Below are 18,755 nucleotides of genomic sequence, written 5' to 3' on the forward strand. Positions count from 1 at the left end.
AACTCAAAAAAAAAAAAAAAAAAAAGAAACAGCTCTACTTCACACAGCACTATTCACAATAGCAAAAACATGGGACCAACCCAGGTGCCCATCAATGGTGGACTGGATAAAGAAAATGCGGTACATATACAATGTGGAATACTATACTGCCATAAAAAAAACCCCAAATTATGTCATTTGCGGCAACATAGATGCAGCTGGAGACCATCATTCTAAGCAAATTATCACAAAGACAGAAAACTGAATTTCGCATGCTCTCACACGTGGGAGTCAAACACTGGGCACAAAAATGGGGGTGACAGACTGGAGACTACTGGGTTGGGGGAGGGGGGAAAGGGGACTAAGGGTTGAAAAGCCACCCACAGGATACCATGGTCATCACTGAATGGGGAGAGGCGGGCTCATCATAAGCCCAAACCTCACCATCACGCAATATACCTATGTAACAAATCTTCACACGCACCTCTTGAATCTAAAATAAAATTTTTAAAAAGAAAACTTTGGCTGGGCGTGGTGGCTCACACCTATAATGCCAGCACTTTGGGAGGCTGAGGTGAGAGGATTGCCTGATTCCAAGAGTTCGAGACCAGCCTGGGCAACTTGGCGGGACATTGTCTCTACAATAAATCAAAAAATTAGCTGGGTGTGGTGGCGTGCACCTGTAGTTCCAGCTATTTGGAAGGCTGAGGTGGAAGGATTACCTGAGTAAAGCAGAACATGCCACTGCACTCCAACCTGGGCGACAGAGTGAGACTCTGACTTAAAAAATAAAATAAAAATACAACATAAAAATAAATATAGATCTATTAAAAAAAAAAACAACAAAAAAGACAAACCTTCATTATACTTTTCCCTGGTTTTCACACTTGTTTTTTTTTGTGTGTGTTGCATAACTATTTTGGTTGCTTGTGCTTCCTTGAGATTTTGTTATTTTGTGAGCAGAGTTGTGACTTTTGCTGAAGGGCAGAGTGCAGGTTCCAGGACAGACAGTGGGGAAGAGACCAGCATGTAAGATGCACAGAAATTTCAAATCTACAGTGATCAGATCTCTTAGTTGCCCCAAACTCAACCTGAAACTGTTTAGGCGAAAAAGGGGGAATTTATTAGAAAGCTCATGTTACCATGGGAAGGACAAAGGTGCCACCAGGTGGAAAGGTCACTGGAACCAGGAACTTGTATCACACAGGGCTTTCTCTGCTTCCTGTCCATTTCTACCCACCTTCTTTGTTTGCTTTTCTGTACATGAGACTAAGCATAGTCACAACTCCCAACTTCATTATCCTAGAGGGACTGAGTTGAACACTTGAAAATGTTAATCAGCTAGGCGCAGTGGCTCACACCTGTAATTCCAGCACTTTGGCAGGCCGAAGCTAGAGGATTTCTTGAGCCCAGGAGTTTAAGACCAGTCTGGGCAACATAGCGAAACCTAGTCTCTACCAAAAAATAAATAAATAAAATAAATCAAAAAAATTAGCCAGGAGGGCTGGTGCATGCCTGTAGTGCCAGCTACTCAGGAGGCTGACATAGAAGAAATCAGCTGAGCCCAGGAGGTTGAGACCGTGCTGAGCCATGAGTGTGCCACTGCACTCCAGCCTGGGTGACAGAGTGAGATCCCCCAAAAAAAGAAAGAAAGAAAGAAAAGAAAAGATAATTATTATTGCTTGACTTGAAAAAAGCATAAAAACTATTATGATATCATCCAGTGGGCCTAAATTTATCTTAAAAAATTGCCAGGTGAGCCACAGAATGAAAGAAAATATTTACAAACATACATCTTACAAAGGACTTTTACACAGAATATATAAGCAACTTTTGAAACTCAGTAAGATAAGCAATCCAATTAAAAATGTGCAAAAGATTTGACAGTGACTTCACAGAAGACATACAAATGGCCAAAAGTCACTTTAAAAGATGCTCACCATCATCAGTCATTAGGGAAATGGAAACAAAACCACAATGAGATACCACCAGATACCTATCAGAATGGCTGAAATTATAGATATTGAGTGCTGGGAAGCACACCGGACAGTTGGATGTCTATACCCACAGGTGGAATTTAAAGGGTACAACCACTTTGGGAAATAATTTGGCAGTTACTTAGAAATTAATCATAAATCTATCCTGCAACCCAACCATTCTCCTCTTAGGTATTTACCTAAGAGAAATGAAAACCTATAGCTACATGATGGCTTACACACAAATATTCACAACAGCTTTATTCATCGGAGCCCCAAGCTAGGAACAATCCACAGGTGCATTAATAGGTGAACAGAAAATGCCAGCACTTTGGTAGGTGAGAGGATTGCCTGAGTCCACGGGTTCGAGACCAGCCTGGGCAATTTGGTAAGACCTCATCTCTGCAATAAATCAAAAAATTAGCCAGGCTTGGTGGCACATGCCTGTAGCTATGGCAACTCGGAAGGCTGCGGCGGAAGGATTGCCTGAGCCCAGCAGGTCGAGGCTATGGTGGCCGTAAGTGTGCCACTGCATTCCAGCCGGGGTGACAGAGTGAGACTCCAACTCATAGACACACACACACACACACAGAAAAAATAAAAAGAAATGAACTACTGACATACCACAACATGGGTGAATCTCAAAATCATTATGTGTGAAAGAAACTAAAAGCAAAAAAGAACATACCACGTGATCCCATTTATATAAAATACTAAAAGAAAAATGCAAGCAAACTAACTAGTCTATGGTGACAAACCAGCAGCATGAGATGGATGGTAAAGGAACATGAGGAATCTTTTAGAGGCAGTGGGAATGTTCTGCATGTCGACTGTGACAGTAGTTTCAAGATATATGTACATCTGTCAAATAACCACTGAGTTATAATTCCAAATGAAAATAGTTTATTGTACCTTGATAAAGCTGATTTTAAAAAACTGCCAGAGTATTCTGAAATCATGCCCTCTTTTTCCCTCTGGACAAAATGCCCCTCGAGCAAGAGGTCATGAACAAAATTATCTCATAGATTTTAAATGTTTTCCAATGTATGATGATCCATCAAAAAAAAAAAAAAAAACAGACAAATTTAACTTTCTTTTGCCAATAGATGGCATGAGAAAATAACAGCATTCCTGTAATGGCAGAAGAAATGAAAGAAAAACTCACAAGTGAAAAAGCAAACTAGGGAAAGGTGACTTAAAGACATACAAAGAAAAAAATCCAATTTTATAATGAACTCAAAAGTGTGCATATAGCTGGGCATAGTGGCTTACGCCTGTTATCCCAGCACTTTGGGAGGTGGAGGCAAGAGGATTGTCTGAGCCCATGGGTTTGAGACCAGGGACAATACTCAGACACTCCTTTATTTACTCCAGTCTTCTAAGATCTTTAAACTTTTTTTTTGTAGAGATGTGTTCTCACTATGCTGCCTAGGCTGATCTTGAACTCCTGGGCTCAAAGAATCCTCTCACCTCAGCCTCCCAAAGTGCTGAGATTACAGGAGTGAATCACAGTGCTCGGCTCCATTTTTTTTTTTTTTTTTTTAGCAGAAAAGTCAGACTTATTATTCTTGGGTGACCTTACTCCCCAGTCTCTGGTATTCCAGCTATGTATTTACCTATGCTATCAGCTCTTTAATTTCCAGTAAGCTTGCTTCTCTAAAGTTATTAAGAGATAATTTTCAGAAAGAGGTTAAATTATGACATACAAATATAAAAATGAGTATATGTTAAAGATTTTTATTTTATGTATGAGGGAACCAGACACTTGTTATACCAGTTCCAAGAGAAAGTCAAAGGGCACACATTTATAGGTGGTAAAGAAACTGAATTGCAAGTGAAGGCAAAACTGGTTGTTCCACAGGGTAGAGGGAAGGTAGTTAACACTTGACCCAGAGTTTGCATGCCTCCCAGTTTCCTTCAATTTTACAAAAGTGTAGAATGACTCAGTCAAATTCTAGCCTTGCTCTCAGCACTTCAGGAGACCGCATCTCTAAAATTAATTTTAAAAAATTAGCTGGGCATGGTGGTGCGCACCTGTAGTTCCAGCTACTTAGAAGGCTGAGGTGGATCGCCTGAGTCTAGCAAGTCAAGGCTGCGGTGGCCGTGAGCATGCCACTGTACTCCAGTGTGGGTGACAGAGTGAGATTCCAACTCAAAGAAAAATAAATTGTGCATATAACTGGAACTTTTAAATAACATGTATTTCACAATTTTTTCTTTAACATTCAAAACATTAAAATTACAGAAGTCATACATAAAATGTTTTCGTAAAAAAAAAAAAAAAAAAAGCTAATAACACAGGAGAGTGCAGCTCATCCTCCAACCTGTTCCCTTTCTCAGAGGTAACCTTCACACTAAGTTTTCAATAATATTAAGGATGATGTGGATGAAAAGAATGTTCTAAGGCTGGGCACAGTGGCTCAGGCCTATAATCCAGCACTTTGGGAGGCCAAGGTGAGAGGATTACCTGAGCCCACGGGTTTGAGACCAGCCTGGGCAGCTTGGTGAGACCCCGTCTCTATAATCAAATCAAAAAATTAGCCGAGTGTGGTGGCATGTGCCTATACTTTCAGCTACTTGGAAGGCTGAGGCGGAAGGATCACCTGAGCCCGGCAGGTCAAGGTTGTGGTGGCCGTGAACAGCGTGTCATTGCCCTCCAGCCTGGGTGACAGAGTGAGACTCCAACTAAAAAAAAAAGAATGTTCTAAATAGGTTTACAGTAAATAGTGTGACTGGTTCTAATAAGTCTTTCATGATTTAAACTTATCACTACTGCTCTTGATAACACTGATCGGTCTGCTTCTTCATTTGCCCTTCAATGGGGAGATTTCCTTATCTCTTTATCTTTGTGACTATTTTAAATGCAAAGGCTCTGATGAACTATGGATGCTTTTTTGAACCTTTCCAACTACTTCGGAATAGGCTTCAGCAGTTAGAAACTAAACACAAAGCAACCACGCAACCCAATCATTCCACTGCTAGGTGTGAGTGCTATCATAAATAATCTGGAAGTCTGAAAAATGTATTCTCAGTGGTTCTTGCCTGGGATGTGCATCAGAATCACTGGAAAGATTTTTCAAAATATACTCCAGATTTATAGACTCAGAATACCTTGGGGTAGGTTCTGGGCATGTGCAGTCTAACAAAATCTCCATGAATGATAATTCTTCACACAAGTACCCTTTTGGTACCATGGCTTCATATGATCATACACCTTGGGAGATCATACCTGCTTCCATGGCTTTAATGAACTTCTATGTATGGGAGAGAGCCTGAAATATGGTACTCATGGTGGCAATGACAGGAGATGGAATTCAAGATACTAATGGGTAGAATTCATAGTATTTACATGTAGATGAAGCTGATGATGGTTTTTATGAAAATTTCAAACCTACATAAATGTTAAAAGATTAGAATTAGGTTGGACAATACAAAATTGCCAACACTCAACCATTTATGACCTACAAAAATAGAAATTTCATATATTTCAGTCTAATATAAAATACTCATATTCACATTAGCTAGATTCAATAATTACCAAGATTTTGCCTCACTTGCTTTTCTCTCCCTTTTTCTTTTCTCTAATTGCTGAATCATTTGGAAGCAAATCCTAGATCTTAAGTTATTACATCCCTGCATACTTGGCATATATATCTAAAAAATATTTATACTTGTAACTACAATGTCATTACCACCCGAATCAACAATAATTCCTTGTTATTACCAGTCTGGGCAACATGGCGAGAGCTCATTTCCACTAAAAAAATCAAAAAATTAGCCAGGTATGGTGGTGCATACCTGTAGTCCCAGCTACTCAGGAGGCTGAGGCAGAAGGATTGTCTGAGCCTAGCAGGTAGAGGCTGCAATAGCTCATGATTGTGCCACTGCACTCCAGTCTGAGAGAGTGAGATACCTACTCAAAATAAATAAATAAATAAAAATGAAAATTATTTTTTACACTTTAGTTGACAATCAAGTTGCTAAATAAGTTCCATGCATTGTATTTGGTGGCTAGTTTTCTATCTATCTATCTATCTATCTATCTATCTATCTATCTATCTATTTATTTATTTATTTATTGAGTTGGAGTCTCTGTCGCCCAGACTGGAGTGCAGTGGCCGCTCCCGGCCACCACAGCCTCAAGCTGCTGGGCTCCGGCGATCCTTCCACCTTAGCCTTCCAAGTAGCCGGAATTACAGGCATGCGCTACCATGCCCGGCTGACTTTTTGATTTATCGTAGAGATGAGGTCTAGCTGCCCAGGCGGGTCTCGAACCCGCGGGCTCAGGCAATCCACTCACCTCAGCCTCCCAAAGGCGCGGGATTACAGACTGAGCCACCGAGCCCAGCTTCTATTTATTTATTTACTTTTGAGTTGGATTCTCACTCTGTTACCCAGGCTGGAGGGCAGTGGCATGCTCCTGGTCACTGCAGTCTCGACCTGCTGGGCTCAGGCAACCCTTCCACCTTATCCTTCCAAGTAGCCGAAACTACAAGCGTGCACCACCACACCTGGTTAATTTTTTAAACAATTTATTGTAGAGATGAGGTCTCGCTAAGTTACTCAGGCAGTCCTTTTACCTTGACCTCCTAAAGTGCTGGGATTATAGGCATGAGCTACCATGCCCAGCTGGTGGCTGTTTCTCAAACCTCTTTTCATCCATCCATCCTTAAGCAGTCCCCCGAGAATGCCTCCTCATACTTTTTTCTCATGTCACTAACTTATAGAAGAAACTAGGTCAGTTATCTGTCCTGTGGTATGAACCATGTACTGGAATGCCTGTCTGATTTTTTATGAAGAAAATTCACCTGTTCTTCTATCTGTCTTATTTCTTATAACCTAAAAGTCACAGAGCCTGTATGTTTTTTTTTTTTGAGTTGGGAGTCTCACTCTGTCGCTCAGGTTGGAATGCAGTGGCACACTCACGGCCACTGCAGCCTCGATTGGCTGGACTCAGGCACACCTTCTATCTCAGCCTTCCAAGTAGCTGGAACTACAGGCGTGCACTACCACACCTGGCTAATTTTTTGATTTACTGTAGAGAAGAGGTCTTGCCAAATTGCCAAGGCTGGTCTCATACCCAAGCTCAGGCAATCCTGCCTCCAAAAGTGTTGGGATTACAGGTGTGAGCCACTGCACCAGGCATTACTTTTAGTCTCTATAATATTCTTTCTTGAGTAGAAAGAACAAGCTCTTTATCATGCTAGAGGTAGATAGGTGAGCATGTTGTTCTAGTAAGGCCATTTAAAAGCTATACTCAGTCCCTCACAGACATGCCAAACTCTGTGCCCTGGAAGGTATGCCACTCATTGGGTAATTTATCTAAGCCTCATGAGCAGGGCCAGGTGTGTTAAGTTCACCACTGTATCACCACTCTGGCATATGGTAAGAACTTGATAAATAGTTTAGTCAAGGGCATTTAGGCAAGTTACTAACCCATCGAAGCCTTTCTCATTTGTAAAACAGGACTGTAACTATTTATAACATGAAGGTTTTGTGAAGACAAAATGAGATAATGAATACATAATGCCCAATATATTGCCTGATCCACAGACAGGCAAGCAGTTGCGCAGTGAAAGTCAGTTCTAGTCAATGACAAGAGATGCCTTCAGCTTATATAATATTTATTCCAATTAAATATTTATTTTAAAAGTATCTGAAAAATTGCATCTTCTTTTGGAGACTGCAGAATATATACGATAACTCGTCTGTAAGTGATAAGCAATACCTACAGCAGAAGGAGGTAATTCCAGAATTTTTGAAGAATAAGTTGTCTTCAGGAATTTTGTTCTACTGCCAAGAAAGCGAAGTCTCCTCTGGGCCAAAAACATGCTACAGAATAAAAGAAAAATGGAAAGGAGTAAATATATGATAGTTACATCACTATCAAACACACAGCTAGCTGAGAGATCATAAGCTTATATAAAATATAAATAGTTTCAGAAACTGAGTTGTCTTTTGAGTTTTCCTTCTATAATATAATCTCTCGTGACTGGAATCATTCTAATAAATTTATGCCACTTTATCTTACACAAATTTATACTCACATGATTTTAAACTAGAGATCTGTAAGAATAGCCTGAATTCAAAAAATAAGACTTTAATGTGGTCAAGAGCATTAAATTTCAGTTAAGTAAAAGTTCCATTTCTAATAACTATAAAATTCAGAATATTCCAATCTAGGAACGATTCAAATTTCAGAATCATCTGGATAACAGTCACTAATAAAAGCACAATTTGTAACAGTAATTAAAGTTGTTAGAAACAGGTTATTTACAAAGTTGTTTGAAAAGATAGATGATAGTAGGCCCTTGATAAATTAATTCCACAGATAGCTAGCAAGCCATGTCAATACACTCTAGTGACATGATAGGCATGCATTCTGAACTGCTTCTCTACTTGTGAGGAAATCGTTATCAGTCATGGGAAAATAAAGGAAGATCAGACTTCGCTTTCTCGGCAGTAAAGCAAAATTCCTGAAGACAACTCTATTATTACATGGCCACTTAGAAGTGGAAATGAAGGCCAGGCACAGTGGCTCAGCCTGTAATCCCAGCACTTTGGGAGGCCAAGGTGAGAGGACTGCCTGAGCCCAAGGGTTCAATTCCAGGCTGGGCAACTTGGTGAGACCTCGTCTCTACAATAAATCACAAAAATTAGCTGGACATGGTGGCATGTGCCTGTAGCTCCAGTCACTTGGAAGGCTGAGGTGGAAGGATAGCCTAAGTCCAGCAGGTGGAGGCTGCAGTGACTGTGAGCGTGCCGCTGCATTCCAGCCTGGGTGACGAGAGTGAGACTCCAACACACACACACACACACACACACACACACACACACACACACACACACACACACACACACACACGAAGTGGAAATGAAACACAACTTTTTTTTTTTTTTTGAGTTGGAGTCTCGCCCTGTCACCCAAGCTGGATTGCAGTGGCTTATGGCCACTGCAACCTCGCCTGTCAGGTGATGCTTCCACCTCAGCTTTCCATGTAGCAAGAACTACAGGCGCACGCCACCATGCCTGGCTAATTTTTTGATTTGCTGTAGAGACAAGGTCTCACCATGCTGTCCAGGCTGGTCTCAAACCCCTGAGCTCAGATAATCCTCTCGCCTCTGCCTCCCACAGTGCTAAGATTACAGGTGAGCCACCATGCCCGGTGAAACACAACTTTCTAAAAACATTCAGGCAAACAGAAATTTCTCCTACTTTGAGAATGCTGTTTTCTCCAGTATACAGTATAAGGCTGCTATATGAGTGGATGGCATTTTCTGTATCTCTAACAGTTATCAAACCTTAGAAAAAGAGATATATTCTATAGTCTCAGGGGGGCTACTAAAACTAGATTAAAGTAAGTTCCCCACACACAAACAAGTTCTCAGAAGAGTGTTAGTAATTCCTACAAAATTAGCCTTAGGTACCCAACTAACACAGTCGTCTATATAGTACTGTACTGTAATAAATTTAGAATGCTTTTCACACAAGTAGTATGAAAAACAAACACACACAAAAATTAAAGAAATATACGAGCTATATCACCACTGCTTTTATGCTTGCTTCTGGACATCCTGGGCTTGAAATAAAGATACTTTACTGCTGTACTCTATACAATACTGAAAAGAACATAAAAGTACAACCACTTGTAGAGGATGCACACTTGTGACAATGTAAACCAGACACTTGAACTAATTTATGTGAGTGGACATGCAAACACATGTTTCCATCTTTGAAATTTCTACAACTTGAACGTTTGCAAGTAGGAGACTTACAGTAAATCTCTTTAAGTTTTCAAAATGTTAAGGTTACAGAAAGCTTTAGCTATGAAACAAAACACAGTGGATGTTTATTTAAAAGTAGAATATAAGCCAGGTGTGGTGGCTCACATTTGTAACTGCAGCACTTTGAAAGGCCGAGGTGGAAGAATCGCTTGAACCCAGGAGTTTGAGACCAACCTGAACAGCAAAGTGAGCCCTTGTCTCTACAAAAAACAGAAAAATTTGCTGGGTGTGATGGCCCACGCCTGTAGTCCCAGGTACTCCGTAGATTAAGGATAGAGGATTGCTTGAGCCCAGGGGGTTGAGCTTGCAGTAAGGTATGATAATTGTGCCACTGCACTCCAGCCTTGGCAACAACGTGAGATCCTGTCTCAAGGAAAAAAAAAAAAAAAAAGAATATGAAATCCTGTTCTTCTCAATCAAATCTCAGCTTAAATTACTGCTCCTAAAAAAGCCTTCTCTGGCCATGTAACCTATAATGGCCTCTTAGCCATTTAATATCACACCTGCCTATGCTCTACAAAGCATTTTTTGCTTGGCAGATCATTTATCCACTCTAGGTTATTTATGAAAACATCTGAACGCTTCCTAAAACCTACCTATGGGAAATTTACCTATGTCTAACCTGTGCTAGCTACCCTATCTCAGTAAGCCTTGATAAATAATTGCTGACTAATTAAATGAATACATAAAGCTACATTATAGACTAATGATATAAGTGGACTACTTATGAGATGAACCCTTTTTATGAAATACTGGTTCCTTTTGTAAAGTAAGTAGTCATCCCTTATATTTTATGTCTTTTAACACTAAGATCAGGTTTTCTTAAATCAAGACACGCTTATTCTTGTGGAACTAACTGTTCTGCTCAAAAATAAAATGCTAACTGGATAAGGCAGTAGAAATAATTTTTAGGAAAAGTATTACCAATATAGTTCCAACAGAAACTATACTGAACAACCTTCATTATCAAGAACTTCTTTGATTTAGGACTATTTATTTTTTTTCAACAAATGTCCATTTATTTAAGTTTAGCATGATTTCTTACGCATACGAGTAAAGTATAAGCAAAATGCTTTCTTGCAAGTAGACAAATGAGAGAAATCTTGCTTAACTTCTTGGGAAAAATTGTGTGGCTAGTAGGTAGAGAAGAAGAATGACTAAGAATCAGGATACCTGGAGTTTGTCCTCATATTGATATTAAGAAAAAAGACGTGAACAGAGTTAGAGTTGTTATCCTGGAATTGTTGACTTTAGAAATTTAGGATTATTTACAGGCCAAAGAAAAGAGAGGAAACCATAAGACTCCATGTCAAAGTTAGAAGCTGAAGGCATGCCCGTCAAGAGTGGTATTGTAGTCTCCCTACTTTCAATTAACATTTTTTTTTGCCTTTTCATCTGATAACCCTAATTCCACTAACTGTCCTCTTTCCAAGTCTCCTGAAAGTACAGTCATAGCTGCTAACAGTGATATTTGACAGACAAAACCTGAGAGGCAACAGGCAACAGGGTGTGGAGAAATCAGTTTCCTAGTGTTATGAGTTAAATTGTATTCCCAACCCTTTCCCCACCAAAAGATATGCAGGGCTAACCCCCAGTACCTCATAATACTATCTTGACCTTATTTCAAGCATTGTTGCAGATGTAATTAGTTAGGATAAGGTCACACTGGAGTGGGGTGTGCTGCTGATCCAACATAAGTGGGTTCCTTATAAGAAGAAACTAGGAAGGAATCCCCTACAAAGTTGAGAAAGAGTGTGCCCTTTCTCTTACTTCACATACTTATCAGTTGTTTTTGGTGAGAACACTTAAAATCTCTTTGCAATTTTCTATTTTTATTTTTTTGAGTTGGAGTCCCACTCTGTCGCTCAGGCTAAAGTGCAGTGGCATGCTCACGGTCACCGCAGCCTCAACCTTCGGGGCTGAGGTCATCCTTCAGTCTCAGCCTTCCAAGTAGCTGGAACCACAGGCATGCAACACCACACCCAGCTAATTTTTTGGTTTATTGTCGAGATCAGGTCTCACCAAGGTGCCCAGGCCAGTCTTGAGCCCGTGGGCTCAGGCAATCCTCTCACCTTGGCCTCCCAACGTGCTGGGATTATAGGCGTAGGCCACTCTGCCAGGCCTTGCAATTTTCAAGTATACGCTACATTGTTATTAACTGTAGTCAGAGGGGTGAGGTGGCTCACGCCTGTAATCCCAGCAATTTGGGAGGCGGAGGTGAGAGGACTGCCTGAGCCCATGGGTTCGACCCAGCCTGGACAAAATGGTAGGACCTCGTCTCTAAAATAAATTAAAAAAAATTAGCTGGGCGTGGTAGCATGCACTAGTAGTCCATTACTTGGAAGGCTGAGCAGGTAGAGGCTGTGGTGGCCGTGAGCATGCCACTGCACTCCAGTCTGGGTGACTGTGAGACTCTGACTCAAAAAAAAAAAAAAGGGACCAAAAACAACTATAGTCAGTATTTTGTACCACCTATCTCTGCCTTGCTAGATTATCACTTCCCTCAACTGTCTCACTGATGTTATCTCCAGACCTGCCGCTGACAACTGCCTGCCACTCATTACAGATTTGTCATTAGACAGCACACACCCTTCTCAACCCAAGCACTGTGGTCATCCTTGATAATTTGAATGTCTTCAGAGCTGACCCATCAAACAACTAACAGTAGGAGAGTGACTAAGGCAGACTGGAAGACACAGACATGTGCTCTTGTCTTCCAGTCTGCCTTAGTCACGCTCCTACAGTTATATCCTGAACCTTGCCATTCCCAAATCTAGACTAATTCCAAAATAATTCATTGACGCATTCTGCTCCTTTACCACAAACTACCTATCCTTTCCATTTGCTTAATTATTCCAACTATTAGCATTCTTCAGTGTCATCAACATCTCCAGGAGGTTGCCTCTCTTTTTTCCCAATTAGCCCTCACCTTCCTTTATTTCCAAGTGTAGACAACAGCTCCACCACTTCAGGAATGCTCTTGACAGGGCCCTAACCTTCCTTGCCTGTTTTTTCACCTGTCTGTAAAGCCCTAGCCCTGAACAAATCCAACTATGATGTCTGTTTTTCCTTTGGTACCTCAGCTTTGGACTAAGAAAGTCACACAGCTTGTTAGGTTTCACAAGTTCAGGATCATCAATCTCAAATTGACCCTGACACTCTCCAGCATTTCTACTATATATTATAGGCAATTCCTCTGTCCCATCATCCAAAATGAATTTTTAATTTTTTCCATGTTCCTCTCACTCAAAGCCCTCTGCTATCCTCCTCAGTCCAAGGTGATAACCTTACTTCCTATCACAGAGAAAACAGAAGCTGTTAGGTGGGAACTCTCTCAACCTTCTCAAGTCTAAACACCCAAGCCTAAAGAATCCTTGTTTCTTCCTTCCTCTTGTAAGAAAGAAAATGATCCTCCTTCCAAAGGAGAGTCCCTCCTCCCACAACTTGGATCTCATCCCCCCCATCTCTAGGAGGCCTTACCCCTTTCCCCTGCACCTTCAGCTCTCTTTAAGTCTTTTCCAATTTAAACAAATACAAGAATACGAACAAAAAATAAAACTTTCAACTCTACTGTCTCCCTGTTGCTCATTCTACTAGCTGTCTTCTTTTTCTCAATCTAAACTCCTCAACCCAGCACAATCTGACTGTTGTACCTATTACTCCAGAGGCAGTTCTTGCGACAGTCAGTTCTGACCTTCATGTTGTTAAATCCAGTTCTCTGGAGCTTTAGATTCTGACAGCCAAGTTTGCTCTTCCCCCAGAAACACATATTCCCTTGGCTTTTGATATATTACCATTCCTCCTTTTCCTCCTACTTCTCCCTCAATCCGTCATTAAAAGTGGATCTCCTCAAAATCCAGACCTAGGCTCTCTTTCCCTCACTAGGTATCTTATTGTGGAATAACTGTGGGAGCATAGGTGAAAAAATGGCTCCCAAGAAGTCTAAACGGGCTGACAGATGCAGGCTCAGAACCTCCGAAGCAAGTCATTTCTTCTGCACTTTAAATAAACACATTTTAAGTAGCATTATCTTATGCGATTAAGATTGCCTATGTATAGACATAAATAAGTGAAAAAGATTAATGAAAAAAATCTGGACGTCATAGAAAAGTTGGAGAAAACAAAAAGGCATATGGCTCTTAATTCTAAACAATATTTTTTGGTGCAGCCAGTCAAAGGGGAGGTGCAAGTGGGTAGAAGGAGAAGTCTGGGGAAAAAAATTCTAAGTAATATTTTCACTGTATTTTTCTAGTTTCTCCCTAGAAACTAGTTTTCTGTAAAGAAAACTAGGCAGACCAGGCTCGGTGGCTCAGCCTGTAATCCCAGCACTTTGGGAGGCCGAGGCGAGTGGATTGCCCAGAGCTTGTGGGTTCAAGACAAGCCCAGGCAACTTGGCGAGACCTCGTCTCTACAATAAATAAAAAAAAAAATTAGCCGGGCATGGTAGTGCATGCCTGTAGTTCCAGCTACTTGGAAGGTTGAGGCAGAAGGATCACCGGAGCCCAGAAGGTCGATGCTGGGATGGCCGTGAGCATGCCACGGCAACTCAAAAAAAAAGAAAAGGAAAACCAGGCAAATTATGAATCAGGGTGACCTAGTTGATCTAATTATAGAATATTATGCATGAAGTAAACTCCATACTCAAATACACATGATCAGTAGAAAATTAAACTGTTGATGTATCATCAATGGAGTATACTGTTTAAAAAGAAGCTTCAGAAGGTATGCCTGGCAGATTTTGAGGCAGCTGGAAGCTGAAAAGGCAGATGGATGGCTAGTGGCGGAATACAAACCTAAAGGTAGACAAAGCAGTCAAAATGAATTTAAAAATTCATTATCAGTATCCAAATTATCAACTTATTAATGCTTTACATATGAGGAAGAGAGGTAGAAGGAGGTTTAGTTAATTTGACAAAGTCCAGAACATACTGATTAGCTGCAAGCTCAAGGAAAATGAACATGATGCAAAAAGAGATACGCACAGCCCACACTATTTCAAGAGTCCCAGGAAGGGAAAGGTGATTTTTTCTTTTGTACTCTACCTGTTAGTCAACTTCAAGAATGTTTACAAGGTTCACTGCAAACAGAGGGCATCCAGAGGGTGAACAAGGCACTGGCTGGGGAAGTACAGTGGGAAGGACAGGCTTCAAAGCCAGCAGGTGTGGAAAAAATTAGCCAAAGTGGCTGGGGGGCAGTGGCTCATGCATGTCATCCCAGAACTTTGGTGAGGGGACTGCCTGAGTCCAGGGGGTCAAGACTGGCCTGGGGAACTTGGCAAGACTTCATCTCTACAATAAAAAAAAAAAAAAAAAAAAAAAAGTTAACCAAAGTTGTTTATGGTATTGCTGAACAGCTGTTTTATGCAAATGGGATTCCTATATCTATACATTCCCCCAGATGCAAGAAGTACGGTTAACTGGTTGAAAGTTAGTAGGAACTAGGTTTTAGCTCGAGGTGAAACTTTCTATAAGTTGATCGGCAACGAAGAGCCCCTTGGGGCAGGGCAAGTTCTCCCAAATGCCTCTCCAGCGGCAGGACCCACGGGTGAAGAAATCTGGATTTCACTAAGACTCACTTCCGAGACAATAATCCCTTCTCAGGCTGCTCTCTAAGTGTCTAAACTGCAAAATCAAAAGAAAAGGGGAGCCGAGCGCGGTGGCTCACGCCTCTCATCCCAACACTTTGGGAGGCAGAAGAGAGAGGAATGCCTGAATCCATGGGTTCAAGACCAGCCCGGGCAACTAGTCTCTACAATAAATCAAAAAATTAGCCGGGCGTGGTGGCACACGCCTGCAGTTCCAGCTCTTGGGAAGGTGGAGGCGGAAGGACCGCCCGAGCCCAGCAGGTCGACGCTGGGGTAGCCGTGAGCATGCCACTGCCCTCCAGCCTGGGCGACAGAGTGAGACTCCGATCCAAAAAAAAAGGGAAAAGGAGGCAAGACGAGGTCGAGGCCCAGGGGCACCCCGCAGGTGGCCGGTCATCTCAGCCCTGCCCTCTCCAAAAGAAGCCGTGTGCATCCCTGTATTGACACAGGTGATGCCAGCCCTTGGCAGCCGTCCGGGCAGTCCGCGCCCCGCTGGAAATCCAGCCCGTCTCCTGCCCTCGCCCGCCCCGCGGCGGCTCCCCACCACACTGTCGGCACGCCGGGCCGGGGTCGTCCGTCCGCGACTGGCGCCCCACTCACCTCTCTCGCGAGACAGCCCGGCTTTCCCGGTTCGAGTCGCGGCGCGGTTTGGGACCTGGTTGAGCGGGGCGGGGGAATGCGGGGGGCGGAGCCTAAGCGGGGATTGGCTGTGGGGTTTAGATTCTTGGCGCCCATTGGCTGTGGGGTCGGCCGGGCTCTCGGGACTGGGAGAGACTCCATGGGGGTGTATGTGGGGGAGTGGAGGGTCCCGCGTCTGAGGAAGGAAGGGTCCGCGATTGGGGACGGCCTGAATATGACCGGGGATTAGTTATGGGGTTTGGACTCAGGGCACCCGTCTACTGTGAGGTCGGCCGGGATCTCGGCGCTAGAAGAGACCCCTTCAGGGGTCTGTGGGGTGGAGGGTCCCGGGCCTGAGGGAGAAGGGGGCGGGATAGGGGCTCGGCCCGAGGGGCGGGGCTGGAGCCTAAGGGAAGAACGGCCCGGGGATTGGCTGAGGAGTTTGAAATCTGGAAGTGCATTGGCTGTGGGGAAGGCATCGCGGACTGGATGGGTCTGGATGAGGGTGGGGGCCGGAGGCGGCGGGTCGGAGGTCCGAGGGAGGAAGGGGGCGGGCCCGGAAGTGGCCGCGGATTGGCTGTGGGGTGTGGATTCCGGAAGTGCATGGACTTCGGGGTCCGCCGGGATCGGGGCGGGAGGGATCTGGGCGGTGTCGGAGGGGGGAAGGGAACGGACCTGGCAGTGGCCGCGGATTGGCTGTGGGGCGTGGACTCTGAAAGTGCGTGGGCTGTGGGTTCCGCGGGGATTGCAAAGAGTTCCAGGCCGGTGGAGGTGCAGGGCCCGAGTCCGGGGGGCGGGATGAGTGAGAATTGAGTAGGGGATTTAGGCCCAAAGCCGAACGGGATGGATGTGACTGATTGGCTTGGGGCGGGAGTGGGACAAGATCTAGTTTGGAAGAAAGGCGGGCTATGGGGTCGCTAGGCTGGTACCAGAGGAGGGTTCCGTTAGAATAACTTTGAAAGGTGAGAGAGGACAAGGCTAAAGAGAGTGTGAAAAAGGGTTTGCAGATGTGTTTGTCATCAGAGATGGAGGCGAGGGAGGAAAAAGCGGAGAGGAGCTTTATTTTTCTGAGGGCAGTAAAATGAGTTAGGAGAATGAGACAGAAGAATCGCCTGAGCCCAGCAGGTCGAGGCTGTCGTGGCCTTGGATGTGCCACTGCACTTCAGCCTGGCGACACAGTGAAACTCCGACTCAAAAAAAAAAAAAAAAGTTTGGGCTTGTTTAAGGCGATTTGGGGACAGGGTTCAAGGTAGCGGAGATTCGATCAGTATTGGGTGTCGTCAGGAAGTGGGGGTATTCTGAGACAGACTGGGTATCAAAATGCATCCTACCCAGAAGTGGGGAGGAAGGGTGCAAGCCTAAAACCGTAATTGGCAAAGAAGTAACGATCCTGTTAGTTGGAGAGGAGGATAGAGTGAGATTTTTGTAGTTTGCCCAGTGCCCTTGTTTTTATCGGTGATTAGGCAAGAATATTCGGTGGTGTTTGTTGTCTCACTTCATCATGATCAAAATGACCTTGTCTGGTGTTGGCGTTCTGTGAGGCTGTTGCGTCTGAACAGGAAAATGCTATAGCCAATTCCTAGCAACACTGAGCCCGAGTGTCAGTGCCGTTCCTGATGACGGGCTGCTTTTCTTTTTCTCACATTTATCAAATATGAATTGAGTACATAGATGCTGAGTCTCCTGGGAAGAATGAGGCAGAGGACATCTGTATCTTGAACGTTACATTCCGGTAGAGAGAAACAGGCAATAGGCAAGTGAATGTATAAAATGATTTCAGAGGTTGATGCGTGCTGTGAAAGGAGCAATAATGGGTGGAGACAGCTGCGAATTTAAATAGGATGATCAGGAAAGGCTTATTTTGACGACCTGACATTTGAAGTCAAAATTGAATGATATGGAGGTAACCTTGCAAAAATGATTCCGGGAAGGGAAACAGCAATTGGAAAGGCCCTGAGACCAGGCACGGTGGCTCACGCCTATAATCCCAGCACTTTGGAAGGCCAAGGTGAGAGAATTGCCTGAGCCCACAGGTTCAAGACCAGCCTGCGCTACTTGGGGAGACCTGATCTCTACAATAAATTAAAAAGTTAGGTGGGCATGGTGGTGCATACTTGGAGTTCCAGCTACTTGGAAGGCTGAGGCAGAAAGATCACCTGAGTTCAGCAGGTCAAGGCTCAGCCTGGGCGACAGAGTGAGACTCAACACACACACACACACACACACACACACACACACACCACACACACACACACACACACACACACACACAGAAGGCCCTGAATATGGTAAAGACCTGTTACACCCTAAAATTGCTAGCTAATGGATGTGTTACCGTACACAACTTGTCACAGCCTTGAACTCCTGGGCTCAGGTGATCCTTCAGCCTTCCCAGTAGGTGTGAGTACAGACTCATGCCACCACACCCGGCTCATTTTGGAGGGATTTTTTTGTAGGGATGAGGTCCATAATGTTGCCTAGGCTGCTCTTGAATTCCTGACCTCAAAAGATCCTACTGCCTCTGGATTACAGGCATCAGCCACCATTCTGGCCTCTTCATTTGTTTTTTTTTTTTTTGAGTTGGAGTCTCACTCTGTTGCTCAGACTGGAGTGCAGTGGCACGCTCCCGGCCACCGCAGCCTCGACCCGCTGGGCTCCGGCGATCCTTCCACCTCAGCCTTCCAAGTAGCTGGAACTACCGGTACATGCTACCACGCCCGGCTAATTTTTTTTTTGATTTATTGTAGAGATAAGGTCTTGCCAAGTTGCCCAGGCGGGTCTCAAACCCGCAGGCTCAGGCAATCCACTCACCT

The 18,755-nt window shown here is 43.6% G+C and overlaps 1 protein-coding gene across 3 annotated transcripts in view; it reads right to left on the reverse strand.

The window, feature by feature from the left end:
• The window catches only part of KYAT3 (kynurenine aminotransferase 3), a 67,093-nt gene extending 51,089 nt beyond the window's left edge, over positions 1 to 16,004 (reverse strand). For 2 of the 3 annotated variants that reach the window (XM_008055051.1, XM_008055063.1), the window contains exons 1-2: positions 15,925 to 16,004; positions 7,688 to 7,787 (exon numbers count right to left, since the gene is read on the reverse strand). In XM_008055051.1, coding sequence (XP_008053242.1) covers positions 7,688 to 7,786 — 99 coding nt within the window. In that variant the 5' untranslated portion in view covers position 7,787; positions 15,925 to 16,004. Of the gene's footprint in view, positions 1 to 7,687; positions 7,788 to 14,782; positions 14,890 to 15,924 lie in introns of those variants that run through there. The other variant, XM_008055058.2, reaches the window with a different exon arrangement.
• Between the last annotated feature and the right edge of the window lie 2,751 nt (positions 16,005 to 18,755).

The sequence above is a fragment of the Carlito syrichta genome, unplaced genomic scaffold, assembly GCF_000164805.1.
Source record: "Carlito syrichta isolate Samal-C Ts95f unplaced genomic scaffold, Tarsius_syrichta-2.0.1 Scaffold80509, whole genome shotgun sequence".
In the NCBI taxonomy this organism is placed as follows: Eukaryota; Metazoa; Chordata; class Mammalia; order Primates; family Tarsiidae; genus Carlito; species Carlito syrichta.